This window comes from Lycorma delicatula, chromosome 2 (genome assembly GCF_047948215.1).
Source record: "Lycorma delicatula isolate Av1 chromosome 2, ASM4794821v1, whole genome shotgun sequence".
Classification (NCBI taxonomy): Eukaryota; Metazoa; Arthropoda; class Insecta; order Hemiptera; family Fulgoridae; genus Lycorma; species Lycorma delicatula.
Genome location: NC_134456.1, coordinates 162,684,850 through 162,698,602, shown reverse-complemented (window position 1 = coordinate 162,698,602; position 13,753 = coordinate 162,684,850). Strand labels below are relative to the sequence as shown.

General features: G+C 32.7%; 2 protein-coding genes across 11 annotated transcripts in view; one reads left to right on the top strand and one right to left on the bottom strand.

The window, feature by feature from the left end:
• Positions 1-13,753, top strand: part of LOC142319376 (uncharacterized) — a 226,504-nt gene that overhangs the window by 185,935 nt on the left and 26,816 nt on the right. The window lies entirely within an intron of this gene.
• The window catches only part of LOC142319812 (cytochrome P450 4C1-like), a 45,104-nt gene that overhangs the window by 12,539 nt on the left and 18,812 nt on the right, over positions 1-13,753 (bottom strand). The window contains 4 exon segments of the mRNA XM_075357491.1: positions 2,764-2,796; positions 2,799-2,824; positions 2,827-2,872; positions 9,029-9,308. Coding sequence (XP_075213606.1) covers positions 2,764-2,796; positions 2,799-2,824; positions 2,827-2,872; positions 9,029-9,308 — 385 coding nt within the window.

Below are 13,753 nucleotides of genomic sequence, written 5' to 3'. Positions count from 1 at the left end.
TGTAGTCATCCATCAATCTTTATTACTGTTAGAAACAGCAGGTATCTGATGATGAATGTGTACAGTTTGGAAGTTGTTCTGGTTTCACTGAGGTTATAAAAAGATATCAGTCATTGAATTCACATCCTTTTTATATTTTCAGACATATGTGGTAATTGTAGAATAGTCTTCTGCAATTCTCTTTGCACATAATGGATTTTATTAACATGCTCTCTTTTGATTTTAACGTCTCTATTTTGACATATAATTCAATCAATACTCCGTTTGTTGTTAGGAGATGTATAATTAATAATATGCAGCAACCTTTTTACCTCTAAAAATGTACAGTCTTTAAATACCATATTTGATCTCCTAGAAACAATCTTGAACATTCTTGGAGATGTCTGGTCTAAGGACATTATGGTTTTGAATATATCTCAAGATTAAGGAACAATTTTGATTTAGATTCTGTATTTGTAGTATTAGGAGCACAGTGATAAATAAAAAGGATTCAATCATTTTTATAAAGTACCTTTGTAATTATTAACATGGCTGCAGTATTTTTTTTATGCATATAATTTTTGTGAGTTACAAGTCCCCATTGTCTGGTATTCACTTTTCCACAGGTGCATTATAAGGCACCTGCATCTTGTAAGCATTTTCCTCTTTTAATGCTAACTGTCAGTCACTGATAGAACTATTTGTAAATTTTATATTCAAATGGTGTGGTACCAATCACTCAGCAGCAATACAAATTTAATCCTTCTAATGTCGAAATTTAATCTTTAAAATTACTCATTGAGTAAATCCTGTCCTGTGGACTGGGATCCCTAGCTGTGAGCATTGGTTGTATTTCCAGGTTAAGGGAACAGGTATCAGTATGATGGTTTGCTGAGATTAAGGGGCAACCCGAATAAGCAGTAACAGGCAGCAAGGCCTGAATAAAGCTGCCTGAATAATTAGCAAGGTCTGAAGTGGTGTGGTGAGATACTGTCAAGAAAGAGGGACAGTGCACTTAAAAAATGCAACTAAGCCAAAAACAGTCTTGTGAAATGGTGAGTATCAACTACCAGTAAATAATTTGACTCATCCCTCATGTGTGGCGGCAGAATAACGGCTGTGGGCCATAAAATAGCTTCCAGCAGCTTAAAAATGGCTTTGAAACAAAGCGACCTCTTTGTAAGAACAGCTTATGGAAAGTTTGATTAGGAAACTACCACGGTTAGGGCGTTCCCCTGAGGCAATGTGTAGTACTTGGACTTCCAGGGGTGCTATGAGAAATAGGTTACTAGGAAAAATGAAAGATGGGAAACAGCACAGGAAAGGTAAAGAGTTAAAGATTGGAATACAAATGTGGGACATTAACTGGGAAGATAGAGGAAGTAATAGACATAGTGATTACTTAAGGTTTGGATATCCTAGGTTGAGTGAGACAAAATGGCATGGAATGGGGAATAAAAAAAAAGCAGATACTATAAATTGGCGTGGAATGGAGGTAAAGAGTGTAAAAATGGAGTAGGAATTATTCTATAAAAGGAGTGGTATAACAGACTAAAGATGTGGAATATGTAAATGATAGAATAATTAAATTAAGCTTTCCTATCAGAGGAGAGGTTAGAGAATTTATCCAACTCTATGGTCCTCAACAGGGAAATAAAGAGAATGATCAAGAAAAATTTCTGGAGGTTGTAGAAGGTTTAATAAGAAAGAATAAGGTATGAGATACATGAGATATGAATGCACAGATTGGTAAGAAGAGGATAGGAATGGAGGAGTTAGTTGGTTCATATGGTTAGAGAAAAAGGAATGAGGAAGGAAATATGTTATATGACTGTCAAAGGAACGAACTTGTAGAAAAGACATGGTTCAGAAAGCAATTGTGAAAGTAAACAAGGTATGGTTGGGATGATCGTTGGGAAGTCATTAATTGACTAATTCCTGATAAAATAGGATGAAAGAGAGAATTAATGGATATAGAGGCTGCCCTGGGAGAAGCATTTGATGTTAAACACAGGTAGTGAAAGTGAGAGTAAGAGGGTTTGTGAGTAATTTTAAGAAAAATACAAAACATATTATTCTAAGGAGTGAGGTAGGAGAAATGGAGAAGGAATAGAAACAGTTTAAAGATACCATGTGGTAAAATGTGCTACAGAACATTACAAATTGCACAGGGAAAGATGGAGATGTTTTGTAAGATACAAAACAGAGAGGGAAAAGAAAAGGGTGTTTCTAGAATGAAAGGTGATGTGATAGCCTAAAGAAACAAAATGTGTCAAGAAGAAAAGAGGAATTGAAAAAGGATAATAAAGGAAGATAAGGAGAGGTGTTGGAGAGAGTTTGTAAATGATTTAGAAGAGAATGTTGGTAGTAGAAAGAAACAATTGTACGGCCTGGTGAAGAAGAGGCAAAATAAAAATGAGATAGCAGCGTTGATAAAAAACAAGGATGGAAAAGATATGGTGAAGAATAATAATAATAAAGATAGATGGAGAGAGTATTATCATGATCTGGTGAATGTGTATTGGGGTAGCCCAATGGGGAATATAATGGAGAACTTTAGTTTAAATTTCTCTCTTAAATACGTAACTATTAAAATTTTTTGATTCATATTGATAAATAGGATGAGGATTTTACTCTTGCAGATTTTACATTCTTATTCTACATATAATAACTGGATTTAAATCCATTAAGTCCAATTAATAAATATATTTCAATCTAGTACTGATGCAAAGACAAACTTATTATCAAGATTTATACTGATTATAAAATTGCATATAAATTTACCTTGAACACAGTTTCCAAATTTTTAACAAAATCACACCTCCATTTCCATGTTGAGCTTTTCTGATACACCCATTGCTGTTCTACAAATTGCATCTAATGTTACATAATGCTACATATGGATATACATCTGTACATTCACCAACTCTTGAATTGATCTGTGAAATTAGAATTAATTATTCTTAAATCCAGTTTAAAGGATTTTGAAAAAGTAAACCGATAATGAGCGTATTTAAAAAATGAATTGTATTTGGTACCAATTTGCTTAAGTTGAATTTTAAAACTTCAAAGTAAATAAATATGTTTTTCTGATCAGAAAATAATTATATATTATTTACATTATGTTAAGAACAGTGTAAATGTATTATTCCACTGATAACAAAGAACAGCTGCTTTAATATTTCACTGGAAGAGAATAGTGTGACAATGAAAAAACCAATGATCAGTTAAGCATTAAAAAGAATCATAAATGAGAAGAAAGTAAGTGTTTGCAATCCATGTATTCATATATGAATATATCTATTCATATATAAAAATAATAATTACATAAAATAATTTTGAAGAAATTATGCAAAACTTATAAATAAAAAACTTAAAAAATGCAAAACTTATACAATATAAAATAACAATTTTGAAGGTTATACGTTCTAATATTGTAATAAGTAAATGTCTGTTAAGAAAGCAGAAAGTTCAAGTTTATCTAATCAGTATTACTTTTTAGGAATGTGTATATATATATATATATATTTTATTTTTTACAGAGGAAGGATCTTAATTTAATTTTAAATAAATTATGTGAAGGTTCTTTTGTAGGTTGAAGAATGATTTATTGAAAGTAGAAATTAAGATTAATTAAATCCTTTCTCATTGGCTCAAAGTATTGCACTGCATCACTAAAAGTAATTTTGTTATCTGGTTTGATAAAAGTTAATATTATTATATTTTGTAGGAGTGATATTTAAAAAAAAATTTGATACAATCATAAATGTAAGCGCAAGAAAATATTAAAATTTTTAATTTAGTAAAAGGTGGTTTATATGATTTTTTTTACTGGCATAAAAGATATGACTGCCCATTTTTCTTCTGATTTTTTTAAAGTAAATGTAATATTATATTTAAGACAGAAATATGTATGGAATTAACAGTTATTTATGACTAGCTTAGGGATTGAGTTAGATGCGTCAAAACAAAACAAGTGGTTTAATATTGAACTAAACAAAATCAATTTAATCATTCTATGAAAATTTACCATCTAACAAGACATCTCAAACATTTTACACAACGGTTCAAAATGTAATTCCATTATGCATTCAAGTGTAAAATGAAGAAGTTTCTAAATTCAATTGTCTCATTTTCTATTTTTATTTTTATTTATTGTAACTTAGAAAGGAGTACTATTGTTGTATATAAAATTTGTTTATAATTAAAAAAATAATAAATGGTGGTGTGCTAAGTTAATGGGGGTGTAGCCTGTAGTTGCTGGAATGAATGATTAAATATAAAAAAAAATATAAACAAAATCAGAGGTACTGTAATTATGGTATAACAATTAATATTATTTTAATTTTAAAATAAAAAAAAAATAAAAATTGTTAAGCTATGAATCAATCATAAGCAAAAATCTTTACTATTGTATTAGCCCAATAGTTAATTAAAACATACGCAGGAGCAGACATTGATTCTGACTACAATTTAATAATGATGTAATGTATACTGAAGTTTTAAAAAAAGAAAAAAGTATGAGAAGGAAGAGATGGGAAATAGATAGAGAAAGATTAATTTTTGTAAACATCACATTTCAGCCACGGGCTTTTAATTCTTCTTCTTTTGTGTTTACATAATTCAGAGTCTACTTAGGTATTCTGGTATCATTAATTCTTTCTAAGTACACCCAGCCCATATCTTATAATTAATAGAATCCACATTTAACTTACTTTTTATAAATTAATTTTTACGTTCATTTGTTCAAGAAACTTCCTTCACTCTTAAAAACAGCATCTTCATGTCTATCTGATTCTTTCTTGTCACAGATATTGTTGTTCATTGCTATATAGGAGCATTGGGACAGTTATATGTTATATAATTTAATAATTGTGTCCATCTGGACTTTATTTCTTAAACAGCAAATTATAGTACCCACTTGTATGCGGAAAATGGATTATTTTATTTTTAATCCTATTAAATATTACAAGAAATATTGCACTGCATGTAATTAATTGAAATATGAGTATATAAGTTGCTCCAGAATGATTAAAATAAACAGGCACAGAATTTACTGCAACTGAAGATTTGAAAACAAATATAAAAAAAAATAATTAAAGCAGAGGTAAAGTAAAATTTAAGAGTAGTAAAAGACTTAGGATAATGAAAATGGACAAAAATGAAATTAATAACAAGAAATGTAGCAATGAAAACTGGTTGAAAGAGAGATCTATTGAAGTAACAAAATGATAGATCGTAACATACATAAAGAGATTAAAAAAAAGAATTTGGAAAAATTAAACAAAGATGTGGATGGTAATCTTTGTTACAGAGAGAAATGTATGGTAAAAATACATAGAAGAAGTATGTAGGAGAGTTTTTTTATTTAATGAAGTGCAAGAAGAGACAAAAGAAATTGATTACTTTACAGATAACTATATTTTAAATTCAATTCAATAGTATTTTGAAGGATTTAAACAAGAATAAAGTACATAAATTGGGTGACATATCACCTGAATTATTACACTGTCCGAAAGAAATAAAACTGAATAAACTGTATTTATTAGTAAACTAAATTTATGAAACTGGGAAATAACTTCTTTCTTTAAAAAAAAAATGTAATTATTGCCATTTATAAGTAGATTAAGATAAATTTGAGTACCATTTCACCACTAGTTCATTATACATAAAAAACAGGGTAGATCACAGGAAAATAGAATATATGATAGAAGGCATATTAGGTTGATTTGGTTTCACAAAAAGCATTTATATAAGGAGGGGCCATTACGGCTCTTAGACTAATCTTAGGAACAGTCATAAGAAGAACAGTCACCTTTTCTACTTTTCTGTATAGTTATTTGCATCTATTACTTTCCTGTTTCTTCTACCCAAGCAGTAAGGTGATTTTTGTCTATATCCTCTTTTTCCTGTTTCTGTTTTTATTGGTCTTATTATTTCTTATTCTTTTCCATTTGGATTTCATCCATAACACTGATAAATAACAAAGGTTCTGCACGGGATTTTAAACTAGTTTCCACCAAAAAAAACTGTCATTCTTTTTGAGGTTCTAATTGTGCTTTCACAATTTTCATTTCCTCTTTTATGCTGCCCTCACAATTCTTCTAGACAGGTTACTATAGGCTTTCTTAATATTTATAAAATTATAATCCACTTTTTCCACACTCCCAACTCTTCTCAATTATCAAATATTCTTTCAAGGATCTTTCTGTGTATGAGTTTAAAAAACTCTATAATTGACATCTTTTTAATAACTGGAAACATGAATATTATTAAGCTATTTACTTTTAAAAGTATTAGTTTTTAGAGTAACCTTTTTTTTCTGGGAGTGTTGGCCAAACTTAAGGGACTTATTCAGGGCATCAGAATTATTCAGTGCATATTCCACCTCGTAGAGGTGGCATATGTGTGTTACATCAAATGGGGCCTACTTTGAAGGCGATAAAATAAATATTGATGAATAAATAAAACTTGTGCATTTTATGACAATTACCAGTACAATCCCGTACTTTTTTCACAGTACCCAGTATTTTTTTGACAGTGGAGTACGTAATCAAATTAAAAAAAAATCATTATGGGTTTGTTGTATGCATATTACCATAAATGGCATGTAAAATATAAATTTGTATTTTAAAAAGTTAAAGACTGTTACTAAAAAATAAAAATTCTTTGGTGTGCATAAAAAAAATGTTAGAAATTAATATAATTAATTCTAAGTAATCATCTGATTTATATTATCCTTTGAATAATATGTAAGCAGTTATTATAATGTAAAATATATCTCAATTATATTTCTTAATCGGGAGAAAAATAATCTAATTACACCTTCCTACAGGATTAGATATAACAAATTAATAATTTTCTAATTTTACAGAAAAATTTTCAATAAACATTTATATTCATTTGTTTATTAGATCAATAATGAAAAATCACATGAGCTCTCTAGTGCCAATCATGGACTCTTATAAAGATTTACCCTATTGTATTTTATATAATAATTCAGCACAGATAATTCCTGTCATTAAAAATAATTACAGCTTTAATACAATCTGTTTGAAACATTAATCCTTAATACATCCCTTGATGAGTGAAATAATATAATATATAAAGTATTGTTTTACAATTGATAGGGGTACATAATTTATTGTCTTTTATTATTTATCTCATTATTTATCATGAATGAGACTAGAAAAAAACCCTGAGTTATAACCCTGTTATATAAGCTGCTTTCTTTGAATGTAATGCTACACAGTCTTGTACAAATTAATAAGAACAAGAATATATTTTCAAAAATAATCACATTTATTACATATAAAGAATGTTCAGTATTTATTGTGGTATTTTTTAATATGTCCTTCTCGCTTTTTAATAGCCATTTCAATTCTTTTAAGCATTGAACCTATAAGTATTTTTTTTACATATTTCTTAATCGTGAAACCACACCTTTATCACAGGACAAATCATCTTCTCTTTGCTAATGCAGTCAATTTTTTTTAGTCTTTTCTTCATAACTACCCACAAATTTTCAATCTGGTTCAGGTCTGGTAAATTTCCAGGCCAGTCTAAACACTGAATTTCTTTTTTAGATATGAAAACTTAACTTTTTTTGATGAGTGGCAGCGAGCCAAATCTTGTTGAAAAACAGTGTTTTTGACTCCAAGTAAATCTGCAAGTTTTTAAAGTTCTGGTAGATTTGGTTTTGGTTTGCTTGGCATTTCTCCTGCCACCACCCAATTTGGTCACCCTAGATCATAAGATTGAATGTCTGTGCCACAAACAGCTACAGAGCCTTGAAACAGTTTAGCGACTAGTGTTCTAAATAGCTCCTTGAACTTACCTAACAGCGTGAGCAGACTAAGTGTGGTGCCATACACCACCGGCTTATGTGTCTCAAATGCTCACTTGTCGTATATTTACTAAAATGGGTAGGCGCATCCCATCAATTACTAAAAATATATATGACATCCATAAATTAAAATTTACTTTGTCTAGACATTAATTTGCTGCCACGCCTAGGTCGCTGAATACCAGAAAGTACCTGTCCACCATATTAAAGTACTTGGAGCCTTAATTGGCTGTGGTTAGCCATATATTTCTAGGTTAGCTTATGACAGCAGTGTGGTAGGAGTCTTCCCTTAAGTAAACTACTGATGTCGGTTGAACATAGCAACCCCATCAAGAAACTCCCACACGGTCCGACAGTGTGGCTCTCACCACATTGACTCACCGCTTGCGAATGGTCAGTTTCCCCTTGACTTCTAAGTTCCAGGGTGGCTCCCCCGAAGAGCAGGGCAGTCAAACATCAGGTGTTCATTTGACTGGACCTCCCCACAGACGCACAGGTCATCAGCTGCCAGGCGGAACCGAAACAGATATTGGTTCAAATTAACATGGTTGGTGAGCAGAGTTCACCAACCAAAGTTCTGGTAGAGCCCTAATTTTCAATAATAGTCTGTACATTTCACTTTCATCATCCCAGTGATGGGTATTAAAGTTTTAAGTCCGAAGTAGCTGAAGCACCCTCGAATTATCTTCTTTAAAGGATACTTTACAACTTGTTTTATGTGAACGAAAACCGCTTATGTTCAAATTGGACCGATTGTAATACTTTCCCTTCTATATCTATAGCGCTATCTAGACGGGAATGTAAATTAACTACACATCTCAGGAATGGTCGAACTGACAATGTACAAGACTACACTTCATTTACACTCATACATGTCATCCTCATTCGTCTTCTGAAGTATTATCTGAACGGTAGTTACCAGAGGCTAAACAGGAAAAAGGAAAGACGGGAACGTAAAAGTAAAATCTTCTTACACGAAAAATATTCTTCAGGAAACTAGCGGATAAATCTAAATTTCCACAAAAATAGAAAAGGAAACACAGTGGATGGATAGAAAAAAGTAGAAAAAACGAAATAATGAAAGAATTTTGGAAATGAAGAAAGGTAGGATTATGCATGCCTGATTTTTAGGAGGATCGATCGATAAAAAAGAAAAAATAAAGAAAATAAGTAAACATTTTCTAAAGTAAAATTATATGTTACCTTATCAGCAAGAATTGATGCTTCTTGATAAAATATCGATAGAAATCCTTTTAATATAGTAAAATGAAATGCTGGTGTAACGAGTTTACGATTTGATTTCCACGAATTATGATTTTTTGATGTAAATAAACCGTCACCCATAAGAGATCGAAGCACGTCATATTGTTGACTTTTTGAAAATTGTTTTACGTTACCTAATATTGCTTCGATATCACTTGGTTTTGATAAAATTACAGCTAATTTGTGACATAGCCAAACTCGAAATGGTCCTCTGTTGTACCTAAAAAAAACAAAAAAAAAAACAGATATTATAAAAGATGAAAAAATAAGTTGAAATAATTAAATTACGTGATAAAGTAATTCATTAATTTGTTGTTTTATACTATTTCTCAAATATTTTTTTTCATTTTTTTGGTAAAACGAATGTTTGAGTTTCTTTAAGAGTTCCTATTATTTAAAAAAAAAAACCTAACAAATTTCTGTAATTACTACTAACATATACCGGAGACATGGACTATTAGGAAAGGAGAGGAGAGAAGATTGGAGGAACGGAACGGAACGCAAAGATGGCGGGTTTCATTTCTCCCTTAGAAAACGCAGAGCCTGGACAATGTCCCTTGCTGCTGTATCTATCTATTATTCGGGCGTGTTTATGGGTTTATTTTAATGTCGGGTATGATTTTAATGGTTTCTTTAAGTTTTATGGACGGATTTTTTATAGCGTTCCGTGTCCGTTCATGTCCAGCGTTATCATACCCGATTCTGGGTCAGTCCGCAGGAGGCTAGGCTTTTTAAAAGCCCGTGCTCCCGACGTGATTCCCCTTCAGTCCGTCCACTGAAGTCCTTTCGGTGCTAACGCTTTATTGGCTAGCAGGAACACGCCACCAGGGGGCATTGGCTATTTGGAGGGAGCAATGCGCCCGCTTCTCCGGAGGAAGTCGCAATTGCTGATTTAATTGTAAGTTATGTAGGAAAAGGTTAAGTAGAAGCTCTTCATCCACTTCTTTGATGGCTGCCCTTCAGGACGCATCTCTGCTGGGCTTTTTCCCGGACCCCCGTCCGGGACGTTGGGTCGCGTAGAGGTCTTCTATCTTCTTCTTCTCCTTCCGATGACCTCTTCGTTCTTCTTTGGCCTGCACTTTGCGAGAATCGGCAGTAAACGAAGTTACATGCCATTAACCTTGATATTTCCGTGGCCCCGGAGGGCTGAATGGGGAAAAGTGCAGCTTTCTTCGTTCTTCTGTTCAGTAAGTGGCCGCTGGGCTGATGGCTGCTGCGCTCGTTCCCTTTTCTTCTTTCTTGAAAGGAAAGGGAATAGGGAACTTACAGTTTTTGGTGGTGCCTATTCGCGATCGCGGTTTTGGGGCGGCGATCGCCTTTTGAGAAGAAGCAAATAGCAGGTTCTTTACACAAGATAATTATTAATCTCCAGACACACGTGTGTCCGGGAAGGGTTTGGGGGGACCGGGTGGCCGCAGTGAAGAAACCATTTATGTTTGTTGTGGGTTTCTGTAACAAAAGAAACAGAACACACACACGAAAAAAAAGGAATTTATATTTTGGGATGGTGGGATTAAAAGGAAAGGCGTTTCCCTCTCTATTTCGGTGATCCAACGACCAAGACCAAGTGGGCACGAATCGCTCCACACACACGTCTCTCACGTATTTGTAACAAAAGAAACAGAACACAAACACGCGAGAAAAAAAACGCGCATTCCCGAAGCCAAACTCTATTAAGGACTGAATACAGTCCTTGAGAGATTATGCCTGGAGCAGGCGTGGCAAGACCATCATAATATCTGGCAGGACATCCCTCACTGTCATTTGTGACAGGAAATCCATGCCGGTACTCTCCTTCGGGGTGGCCGGTTTGGGTTTGCCGCTGGAGGCGCCTTTTGGTGGGGCGCGGGGCCTCAGGGGCCGCGGTTTTCTTAACTGCCTGCTTGGCCTTCCCAGTCGGAGCAGTCTTGGCCTTCCCCGCCGGAGCCGGCTTGGCCGCAGCCTTCTTAGCAGGCTTTCGTTTTACCACCTTTTTGGTGGTTTGGTCTGAAGATAACTTACATATTATAGTCGAGTTAAATTTCCAACAATAATTTTCACTGAAAGTTTGGTGTGGCAATTAACAAGCTCTTTCATACTAGAACAACGTGTAACGGCGAGAAATTATATATAATTTAAAAAAAATTAATTTCTTACACCGCTTGAAAATTTCTCATACGTGAAACGAATTAAAATTTACAACCATGATGGAGCACCATCACATTTAACGAATGAGATAAGACACATTAAAAGTTTACGGGAAGTAGAAGACCTGTAAATCGGCCACCTAGATTATCGTACATTACTCCCTCAGATTATTGTTAATAGCGATCAATGAAATGCGAAGTAAATCCAAAAAGTATAAGTGTGAGATGAACTGGCTACTGCCCTCATCAACGACCGCGAAGATATCATTAGATTAGCGACAGAAAATGTAAGGAAATGAGTGGAAAAGCGCATCGATGTCAATGGTGGAATTTTCGAATATTTATTTTAAATGAAAAAAAACTATAAATCACAACGAGTATCTTTTTAAAAGTAAATAAAAAGTATTTTATTTTTAATTTAGTGTACTGAAAACAACTGTTTATTATTTTTATAAATCCATAACATTTTTTTAAGGTTTTTTTTATAATAACAGTTGATTTTTTTCTTCATAAATCTTATTTCATCAATTTTCTCAAAATTAAATTCTCTAAAAAGATTTAATAATAAAATTAACGCTTTTATTAGTTTACAACAAAGTTATTGTAATTAAAACTTAAAAGCGAGATACTGAAGGTGATTGTGTGTTTTCATTTGTTCAAATACTACCGGCTTTCTTATTCTGAAAACACTGTTACTATTATACTATTGGATAGTGATGAATGTTCAATGTAAGATGAAATACTGAAAGGTGAATTTGTGTAGTCATTGGTATAAATATTATTGACTTCTGTATTCTGATAACACTCTTACTGAGTTATTAATGGAAGGCGATGAATATTCAGTGTGAAGAAAGATACTGAAAGGGGAAAGTGTGTTGTCATTTTTCAAATATTACCGGCTTTCTAATTCTCAAAACACTGTTACTACTTTACTATTGGATAACGATGATTGTTCAATTTAAATCGAGATTCTGAAAGGTGAACATGTGTTGTCATATGGTCAAATATTATCGTCTTTCCTATTCTGATAACTCTTACTAGGTTACTATGAGTGGTGATGAATGTTAACTGTAATTAATGTTAACTGAAAGGTGATAGTGTGTAGTAATTGGTTGAAATATTATCAAATTCCGTATTCTGATAACACTCTTACTTACTTACTTACTCTTACTAATTCACTATTGGATGGCGATGAATGTTAAATATAAAGCGAGATACTGAAAGGTGAATGTGTGTTGTCACTGGTTTAAATATTAACGGCTTTCTTATTCTGATAACAATGTTAGTAAGTTATTATTGGATGGCGATTATTGTTAAATGTAATACGAGATACTGAAAGATGAATAAGATCTGTCATATGTTTAAATATTACCAGCTTTCCTATTCTGATAACACTGTTACTAAGGTAATGTTTGGTGGCGTTGAATGTTAAATGTAAAGCGAGATACTAAAGGGTGAATGTGTATTGTGATTTGTTTAAATAATTTCGGCTTTCCTATTCTGATAATACTGTTAATAAAGTAATGTTGGATGGCGTTGAATGTTAAATATAAAACGAGATACTGGCAGCTGAATATGTTTTCATTCGTTGAAATATTATCGGCTTTCCTATTCTGATAAAATTTTTACTGAAATAATCTTACAGGTCGTTAATTGTTGCAGGTTGTCATATTGAATGGTGAATTTTTTTTGTCGTTTGTTAAATATATCGGTTTTCTATTCTGATAACACATTTTGTAAAGTAATTTTAAAGACCGTTGAATGTTAAATGTAGGGCAAGATATTTAATGGGAAATGTTTGTTGTCATTGTTTTAAATTTTATCACCTTTCCTATCTGATGATACTGTTAATGAAGAAATGTTAGAGGGCTTTGGATGTTAACTGTAGGGTGGGATATACAACGATGAATGTGTGGTCATCGGTTTAAATATTAATCCGTCTTACACAACTCAGCTAAATGACCTGTCTTACCATAGTTGAAGGTCAGTGCTGTCTTGGCTCACTACGCCTTCCAACGATGTGATAAGTGCTCAAACGCACATAAGCCCCGGCCTCCTGGTGACAGTTATTCACAACCTGCAAGTTACCTAGGCAACTATAAATTGTGGAGTTATAGTCGACGCATTTGTATGTGACGATCGCATGACCAGTCCCTTGAAGGCCTGTCTTTTTGACAAATAAAATAGTTTATTAAGGAGATGTCAATCAATTATTTTGATTATATATACAAAGTTTTTTATCTTAACACAAAGGTCAAAAAGGTTTTTTGTTTCACGTAAAATTTATTAAAACCAATTATGTGCAGTTTTGATATACCACCTTTTGTCTTCTCTGACTTAAAAATTGAAATCCTCTCGCTGTAGACTAACGTGTTTTCTGAATGAACTTGTTTTAGTGTCTGCGGAGATTAAAACAAACGGTAGTCGGTCAAGTACCAAGTCAGGTCTCGTATATAGTGGTGCATCAAAACTTACAGTTAAGCTTTCTCAATTTTTGATGGGTCACTAATGATGTGTTGGGTTCAGTGTTGATAAAAGC